Raw genomic sequence first — 9684 nt, forward strand, 5'->3', positions numbered from 1 at the left:
TAGAACTTTAGTTGAGACGCCACCAACTGGGACTCCAACCCTTTGGACTTTAGTCAAAACGCCGTTTGACCAGGACTCTAACCTTTTATTGCTAATATTACAAATAACACGTTCTAACTTGGACTTACCAGTAATTTATATCATATCTGAAATAAATATTTGAACAAGCAGAGCATGTTGAAGCTTATTGTAATTACCACAGACAACCACTAGATGGAGCAGTTTGACATAAGATTTTAGGTGGATGTTTTTTGAGAACCCTTTTATCTGACTATGCATTTGAAAAAAGTATTGACACTTATTTGTCATATTACAACCCCAAACTTCAGTCTTTTTATTAGGGTACTACATAGTAAACCAATGCAAAGTAGCATATAGATTAAATCAAAAAATATTTTTTTAAATAAAAGTCAAATCTAAAATGTGTGATGTGCATACATTATGTAAGTTTTCAAACTATATTCAACATACAATATTGTTTAACTTCTGTGGTCTTGTCTCTATTTTACTTAATATACTTTAGACAACATGTGCCAATATGTATTTAAAGTGCAAACAAAGAGATTTTTGAAACCACAAAAATGACATCTATGCATTACATTTTAAAATGTTTTCCAGAAAACAGGAGATTGGCTCAGTGCTTTTAGTTGATTTTGATTGTTTACCTAGATAGATGATGAAAGGAGAGATGATGGTGGCGATTCGGGCGGCCATGGAGCAGCAACCCATCGCTGTGTTTCTGATAACGGTGGGGAAGAGCTCAGTTGTGACTGAATACACAACACAGAACGCTGCAGTCACTCCAAACTTTCCTAACATCTCGAGCAGCACAGCCACAGTGGACAGATCTGGACAATCAAAGAAGAAAAATTAAGTTTCACATTTAATGTTTGATTAAAAACATGGACTTTTTTATTGCAACAACAAGGCATCATCTCCTATATTTGTCCTGCTTTTGCTAAATTCATTGTAAGCAAAGAGAACAGCAGATTAGCCTTAAAAATACACTGATAATCTTGTTAGAGTTGCGTTGATATTCATTATTTTTCAAGTTTTGTTAATTAACAATGTTCCAAAAAGGCTTGGAGCATTACGTTTGGGAATGAGTTGGACACAGAGGATCATGACGCCTCCCAGTAGCAGAGTGGAGGACTGACACAGGTGCCTGGAGCAGAACTGTAGCAGCAACAGGGCTATTAAATACGCTGGGACTTCTGTCACAGCAGACAGGAAGCAGTTCAGGTAGGGGTCACCATTCAGATTTGAAGTGTTGAGGAGCAAAGCATAGTAGCTCAGGGTGATGATTGCCCTGCAAAAAGATTCACAAAATTCCCGTAAGTGGAAGATTAAAAGAGCAGAAATCCACATGCAAAGCTAGACAGTTAAGTAGTGCAACTGGTATAAATGTTCAAAACTTTGTCATATAATGAAGTTGAATACATACCACAGACTGGCACACAGCAATGTAATAGATGCTATATTGCAACTTTTCAGGATGACAAACACATTTGTTTTCTCATCACTTTTAGACAAAGCATCTTCAACCTATGTAAAATAAGAGGAAATGGTGACTGCAATTAAAATCGACTCCAATATATCAACTGATGAAGATGCATTAAAAGAAAAAATTGTCTGATTTTAAGCTCAACGCAAAACCAATAAAAAGGTTTAGTGGTATTTTGGTGTCTTCATAGTGATGTAGCTCAGGGTAAACTTACCTCAGCTGGTCTAAAAATATCCTGAGGGATTTCTACTTTATTCATTTTTGCAGCATTTATAATAATTTCTTCAGCTTCTTTTATTCTCCCCTGAGAAAGCAGCCAGCGAGGCGACTCTGTGAGCAACCTGAACACAACAACATCTGCACATCAGTTTATGACAACAGTTTATGATGTTCTTATAAATGTTCTCAAATGCATCTTGGATTGTTTGTGGTGTTAGCATAAAAGTGTCAAAACTATTAAAGGTTGTTTTTTTGAAAATAACATGAACATATTTTTTTTCTGTGGACAATAATAAAAAGATAAACTAAGATTTGACACAGAAAATGCAGACTTTTAAAACCTAGTTTAACAGAAATACTCACTCAAGAGGTCACAGAAGAAAAATTACTTTAACAGTAGATTTTACATATATCATGTAGAAATAATAAATACACCAAAATAGTTTTAGTTAAGCCTGAGGAACTGAACAACGATTCACTTCATATCATTTATTGGTTTTACCACATTAACTGCACTCCTTTGAGGTCTTAAATGTTTAGAAATGCATTCTCACACAAATGTTTTATCCTCCAAATATGATCAAAACATCAATTTGTAACAGCTTTTTATTTTTATTTATTTAAACCAAATATGATAAAAAAGCTAATTTATAAACAAATTAGCATCCAACATCCTAAGGCCCATAATTGACATAAGCAAATGTTGAAGTGCGGAGAGTGAAGACAGAAGTACAAAAAATAAAACAAAATGTTATATAAAACAATATAATTATTATATTTTCCTTCTCTTACCACCACAGAGGGATGTAGATGAGTCCAGATGCAGCCATTGCTATCAGTAGCATCCTCCAGTCACGGATGAAGTAGGCCACAGCAGGCATTAGCATGTAGCCAACAGCTGAGCCCATAAAAACACCAAGGGAGCAGAAAACAACCCGAGTTTTTGGGCTGAGAACTTCAGATCCTGCAGGTTTCATACAGAAAATCTTTAAAAATAAGAACATTTGTTGTAAACATCCTAAAAATCTAAACTAATTAATGTTTTACAACGCTGAACTGAAAAATAGCTGTGTACAAAAGTTAGCAAACACATTTTATGAACTGATTTCATATCCCATCAGTTGATAGCGACAATGTGAACCATTGGTCTGTATGTTTAATAAATTACTTTCTGTTGAGGTATTAATGTTTTCAGATGAATGTTTCTGTTTGTATGACAGACAAGTTTGTAAAATTATCTTAGTTATAATCTCTTGGCAAGAGAGATTATAAAACAATCCAAAAACAAAAAGTCTCATTTTGTTTCCTGTCACAAAAAGAGACTTTTCTTCTATTTAATGACATAAATCTACCAAACAAACCAATAACAGATTTTCTTCTTACATGGTCAAGTCTAATTGAAAACTTTGATAGCAGAAAATGCTAAACTGCATCTTTTCTGTGCAGTTGTACATACATTTTAGTTGACCCTTAATAATGTGCACAATTCTTTTGTCCTAACTCATTATATGTAGAAACGCTCCTAACATGGAACAATATTATTAGCCGATTTGTTTTTCTTAAACAACATACCCAGGACAAATGCTATAGTGTAGTTGGAATATCCTCCACCTCCCACAAGACAAAAAATGAAGGTGAAGATCTCCCAGCTGGGTGAGAAGATCTGTGCTGTCGTTGCTAAAGTTTGAAGAGCCATCATGACAAAAAGAATCGGTTTCCTTCCAAACCTGTGGAACAAGACTGGCTGGATCAGCAAGATGGCATTTTAGTTTCCTCTGATGGGAAAATTAGTTTGCTTAAAGAGAAATCCTAGAAAGGAACATACCTGTCAGACATCTGGCCTGATGCCATGGTTCCCACCAGCACCCCAACATAATGAATAGAGGTGGTCAGAGGAGTTTTATAAGCATTGTCACACACCAAGTCCCACTGTAAACACAGAATTTTGAAATGTTTTTTTTTATTCTACAAGTTTCTTTATTAATAAGTGTGTAAGAAAAAACATTTATGTTTGAGCTTGATTTTTAAAACCTCCAACCAAGACAGCCTGACACAAACAGGACATCATTCCTGCAAGAACCTCTGGACTTAACATTTAAATCACTGAAATATTACAGGGACATCTGAAAACTGGAGTGCCTAATCCATTCCTCAGCAGATTCTGTTAACTTTTAGATGCATCGTTTTCCCAAAACACCAAAATAAGATGAATAGCTAATTATCAAGCGTCTGCAGAGCTGAATCACATGCTGATTTCAACCATTTCATTTAGATGTGCCTCTGAAAGCTGCAGGACAAGACTTTGCCAAACCTATTTTAAAATATTTAGTTGTTGGAAAAAAAACTTTAGGCATTTAGAATCTGAATAACATTTGAAACTTAAAGACTTCAGTGAAATTAGAGTAGTTTTGCAATATGCATGCAAGAAGTAATTTCTGCTTAAGTTTGTGTGTCAATCTAACTAAAGTACAATACTCATTAACATTTAAAATTTTTAAACCAAGCTTTGTTTTTCCTGTCTCTTTCTGATCAGATCATATAGAAAAAACCTCAAGGAAAAAGACTGTAAAATCCGCTCTGAATATATAATAATAGTCTTACCTCTGTAACGATGGTCGACTGGTAGACTTCTTTGCTGTACATCCATCCATCCAGACACGTCTCCAGGGGAATTTCACTGACATTCACATCCACATTTGGGATAACGTTCATTTGAGAGTAGTTCCTGACTGTTTCCAGGTTAAGCCTCCAGCAGGAGCTGCGCTTTGTGACTCCATCCACTGTTTCCAGTGGGACTGACACATTCCTCCACATCTCACTGATGCTGATATTCTCAGGAATCCGGCATTCATGAGGCGGGGTGGCACCTACAAAAACGATGTAGATCCCAGTAAATCCATTTGGAATTATGCTGATGCCCAACGCCAAAAAAATCCTCATCTGAAAGCGTCCCCAGGACCCCAGGAAAGACGTGATGGTGTCATAGTCCCGGATGTTTTGGTCGTCTTTTTCCTGACTGATTTCCGTCATTTTTAAGAAAAAAAAGGAAGATAATATAGTCCTTTAGGCTGATATGCACAACACGTTTTTCTGCACAGCTCTGTGTCATGCAGTGTGGTTTGGACCTTAAAGCTGGGCTCATTTTTAGATTCCTCCATCGAAATGTGGGAGGTCACACTGGGACATACAGCACTATAAAACAGGGTTATCTCTGATTTATCTTAGGTTCAATTTACTTCTTATGACTAAAAGCATCGTAAATTCATTATTTAGACTTATCCTTTAAAGAATTCTTCGAAGAAACCTAAATAATTCTCATATGAATGTAAAACAGTAATGAAAACTATCTGTTTCCATGGATACTTGTTTTGTGATTGCAGCAAGTTAAACAATGATGAGATCAGGACGTTTGCACAAGGCTTTGTTGTGGTTGTTCATAAACTGGTTTAAGGACCAAAGTCCTAAAGGATAGTAAGCCATAAAGAAGATTAAACACAACAAACCTGATGCCTTTTACTTAAGGCACAGATTTATCATGAAAAGTATTCTAAGTTATAGCTTTAATAAATAGGATAATTTGTAAGAATAATCTTGAGAATATTAGTGGAACAAAGTCCAGGTTATTTATTGTGCTGAAATGATAATCCACATCGTTCCAGGAATGCCTGGAAAGCAAAACAAGGCACTGAATTGTTCCCAATGCATAGAAGTACATATTATTCCCCACGTCTAAATGCGATTCTTTTAATCTTAATTCTTCTTCATGCTGGTTTACTATAATGTTGGGAACGTACCAACCCAAAAATAAATGTAACAATGTTGCTTCGATGCAGGATTTGTGCATATACTACCATAAATGACCTTGGTGACCAAAGAATGTTTTAGAAAGAATGTCAGTTCATTTGCAGCTGCATAACTTATAGTTTCCTGCAAAAATCCTGGAGTTTGGAGAGGCCGGGGAATTCTGACCAAAGACATGTATTTAAACGACTGAAATGTTGGGGAAAGCGTGTTAATAACAACTATATTTAAATTTTCGTATCTTCTGCAAAAAAGAGCAGAAAGCAAAGGAGAAGCGTTAAACCACAAACAGGCAGGCAACCACTGTAACGGCTTTAAAGAAGTTAATTGATAAATCCACCATGAAAAAAGTTACAGGTTACATTTTTCTATGCTATTTAGTCATATCTGACTTGGATATTCAGATAATCTTAAAAATAATACGTAGATCACAATACATTTTTCTAAATAATTAAACAACATTTGAACTTAGAGGACTAAAGAAATAAAACAACATTGTTCTCTCATAATATCCAGTCAAGTTATCAGGTTTTGAGATGAGAAAATTCATGTGTACAATATGGAAATTACACTTGAAAGACAAAAATTGAGACAAAAAATGTTGACCAATCACACATGGTGCAAGTGGATACAAAAAAAAATTATTCACTTATTATTTTTTAACATTTCTAGAAAATGTTTTAAATTCCTAAACATCAGCTAAGGGAAAATAAAACCAAACACACCACAGTATTTGCCTTTTTGGATCCCCAGCAGACATTTTATAAGATTCATTTACAAATCTCTGTTGAGAGATGAAGGCAAATTTTATTTCCTTAAGATAAAACAAAATCTAAAGGCTTAATGTTTGCACTTCAGGTTTTTCTTGTAGAAATGGTCGATTGCGTGATTCTCCATTTTGAAAATATTTCTTCTTTTCAGATCGTCCACAGAACCTAAAATGTATTTTAGAAATACAAAATTAGTAACAGTTCAAAATCAAACTGAAAATTAATATTTCTTATTTCTGATTTCTTGCTATTTGACAGAATTAAACTAAAGGTCAGTAATCTCATAAGTGTACATACATTTCTCTGGTATTTTGCCAATTAACATTTCACATCATGTTCTTATACTGTGTACTTCCTGCATGGAATATATTTTTAAAATTAGTTGAAAAAATGTACATTAACTTAATGCGCTCAAACTTAAAAATCGATGGGAAATGTCTTTCAAAGTTCTGGATTTAGATAAATAAAAATGATAATTGTGATTTATGTAAAATAAAATGATTAAAACTATTTTATTGTCAGACAGTGAGAAAAAATCCCTAAATTTTGGTCTTTTTATACATTTTACCATGTTGTTACAGCGATGTGCTGTTTTTATTTCCAGGTCATCAAAGTGACGTCTTCTTATCACACAGCGGAGCCGTTTGAAGTCTTATCTGAAAGTCTGTCTGTTTTCACTGCACACCAGCTTCAAGGTCAAGTTCTTAAATAATTCATAACTTCAATCAACTTATCTAGACATTACATAAGCTCAGAACAGATGCACTGTAAAAATCAAGGTGATTTTCCAGTAAAGTGTTTTTAAAATTAAATTAAATTAACAGCTACTGATCATTTTCTATTCACTTAAGTATTCCATTGATTTCTTCTGCTTCATGTTATGTTTAATTTTCAGATTATTTGTATTTAACTGTAGCTGTACGTAACAGAAATGCATATTTCTGCAAAGAAATGAAAAAATCCCACAAAGTATGAAACTGGTTGCAGTTTCTATTCAAACTCCAGTGAATGAATAAATGAATGAATGAATGAATGAATGAATGAATACCCCTGGCATTCTTGCATCTGCTCCACTGTTTCTGGTAGATCTTTGTTGAAAGTCTCTGGGAGGAAGAAGTTAACCACAGAAGAGGCGATGGTGAGGCTTCCCATTAGAATGTAAGGCAGAACCTTGTTATATGTACCTGTAGATATGAGGACATAAGTCAGACCTTGAAGAAGGGCATACTTCAGATGCTTTTTGCTCTGTGAAATCACCAGAGGCAGGCAGTACCTAAATAGATGACATAAGGAGCAGTGATGCTGCCGATGCGAGCTGCAGAGGAGCACATTCCCATGCCGACGTTCCTGAGCACAGTGGGGTAGATCTCAGCAGTGTAGATGTAAACTATGGTGAAGGCCATGGTGAAGCCAAACTTCCCAGTCATTTCCAGAGCCAGAGCAACATAANATATATATTTTAGATATTTGTTAAAAATGTCACCATGTCGTGACAGCTTGTGATGAGACAGATATGTAAAATTATCAATCTGTTTTACCTCCTGCCTGAGCTACTACAGCAGTCTGAAGAAATGCACCAAAAATAATCAACTAGAGCCAGGAGGCGGGTCTTAGTGCTGTCAATCAATCTCATGTACTCACTGCTAAATGTGCTAATGGCAAAGAAACAACTCACCATTACAGGAAATCTGTTTATCTGTTATCAATGGTGGACATGCTAACTAGCCTAGCATTCTCAACAGGCTATGCTAGCTCCAGCACAGCACAAAGCTAAGGGGGAGAGGGAGGCTAAGCAGCACCACACAAGATTGTGATTGACAGCACTAAGACCCGCCTCCCTGACTGGTTGTTCACACATTATCTGTCTCATACTATGCTATCACCCCAGAGTGGCAGCTTCAACAAATATGTAGAAAAATATTGTTTTATAAAAGTTATGCTGCAGCTTTAATAATATAACAGCAATTTCTCAAAAACAAAACAAAACTGTATTTCACCATATTTTGTGTAAACTACAGTCAGAGCCAACGCCTTCACACTCTCACATAACTGTTTGCATGGCACAGATTCTGTAGAAAAAATACCGACTGCTGAAAGCTGGTACGGTTGGGCCTTGATAAAAATGAGCATATTTTACCTTTTTATCATTCATGATGAGACTATAAAACTAGAAACCAATTTTTTTAACATTATAGCCAGCTTATGTCTATGCACACTTTATTTAATTAGCTTGTAATATGGTTTAAATAGAAAGACCTTGTTATCAAGTGTTCAGGAATAGAAATACAAAAACCTTTTCGCCCATTTCTCACTGTTGTCTGAAAGTCTTGATAATCTTAAAACCAGTAAATATAGAAATATTACAAGAAACTAAAACTTCTACATTTCCTATTAAAGTAATCTGCTAATATGTTTATTGCCCCTTTTGAAATAAAGATAAGGTTTTTGCACACCTCTGTAACGATGGTCGACTGGTAGACTTCTTTGCTGTACATCCATCCATCCAGACACGTCTCCAGGGGAATTTCACTGACATTCACATCCACATTTGGGATAACATTCATTTGAGAGTAGTTCCTGACTGTTTCCAGGTTAAGCCTCCAGCAGGAGCTGCGCTTTGTGACTCCATCCACTGTTTCCAGTGGGACTGACACATTCCTCCACATCTCACTGATGCTGATATTCTCAGGGATGCGGCATTCATGAGGCGGGGTAGCACCTACAAAAACGATGTAGACGCCAACAAATCCATTTGGAATTATGCTGATGGAAAGAGCTAAAAAAATCCTCATCTGAAAGCGTCCCCAGGATCCCAGGAAAGACGTGATGGTGTCATAGTCCCTGACCTTTGGGGTATCCATTCTCTTAACAGACTGCACAAAAACACAAGCGGATGTTTGGCTCATTCAGCTGTTATCTTCTTGAGATTTTTGAAAAATGTAAAGTGTGGGTCAAATTTAAATGCCAACTTTAGCTATTGGTAGAATCCAGCAGCATATTGATAATAATTGATATCACGGCGATGGTTGGAGGTTTGTCAGCAATTTACCAATTGTGGTCGCCATTTGGCTCGAAGTAAAAGTTGAACCTCCGCCAACACAAATGGTGTTTTGTAGAAATCTACTGCGTAAGCAACCTGTGATGTAACATCGGTGTGCGCATGCACCTGCCACATGGTAGGACATTGTTAGGTAGCACAGATAGTCATAACACCGAGGTTCATCTATTCCAGGGGTGTCCAAAGTCAGTCCTGGAGGCCCGGCATCCTGCATGTTTTAGTTCTCTCCCTGGTGGTAGTAACAATCTTTTCAGCTTGTCAATGTTCTCCTTAGGTCTCTAATGAGCCATCATTTGATCCAAGTGCGTTAAACCACCTGTATAATATATATA

General features: G+C 36.0%; 2 protein-coding genes across 5 annotated transcripts in view; both read right to left on the reverse strand.

The window, feature by feature from the left end:
• The window catches only part of slc22a4 (solute carrier family 22 member 4), an 18909-nt gene extending 12805 nt beyond the window's left edge, over nt 1–6104 (reverse strand). Inside the window, exons 1-10 of one of the 4 annotated variants that reach the window (XM_016660950.1) lie at nt 5451–6104; nt 4849–4915; nt 4325–4739; nt 3549–3652; nt 3296–3450; nt 2516–2687; nt 1719–1845; nt 1445–1545; nt 1095–1309; nt 666–848 (exon numbers count right to left, since the gene is read on the reverse strand). In XM_016660950.1, the coding sequence (XP_016516436.1) occupies nt 666–848; nt 1095–1309; nt 1445–1545; nt 1719–1845; nt 2516–2687; nt 3296–3450; nt 3549–3652; nt 4325–4739; nt 4849–4865 (1489 nt within the window). In that variant the 5' untranslated portion in view covers nt 4866–4915; nt 5451–6104. Of the gene's footprint in view, nt 1–665; nt 849–1094; nt 1310–1444; nt 1546–1718; nt 1846–2515; nt 2688–3295; nt 3451–3548; nt 3653–4324 lie in introns of all 4 variants that reach the window. The other 3 variants (XM_007572585.2, XM_016660952.1, XM_016660951.1) reach the window with 3 other exon arrangements.
• Nucleotides 6105–6251: 147 nt separating this feature from the next.
• slc22a5 (solute carrier family 22 member 5) overlaps nt 6252–9684 on the reverse strand; it is a 9702-nt gene continuing 6269 nt past the window's right edge. Inside the window, exons 8-10 of the mRNA XM_016660953.1 lie at nt 7568–7753; nt 7343–7478; nt 6252–6459 (exon numbers count right to left, since the gene is read on the reverse strand). Of these exons, the coding sequence (XP_016516439.1) occupies nt 6357–6459; nt 7343–7478; nt 7568–7753 (425 nt within the window). The 3' untranslated portion in view covers nt 6252–6356. The remainder of the gene's footprint in view (nt 6460–7342; nt 7479–7567; nt 7754–9684) is intronic.

The sequence above is a fragment of the Poecilia formosa genome, unplaced genomic scaffold (genome assembly GCF_000485575.1).
Source record: "Poecilia formosa unplaced genomic scaffold, Poecilia_formosa-5.1.2 Scaffold304, whole genome shotgun sequence".
Taxonomy (NCBI): Eukaryota; Metazoa; Chordata; class Actinopteri; order Cyprinodontiformes; family Poeciliidae; genus Poecilia; species Poecilia formosa.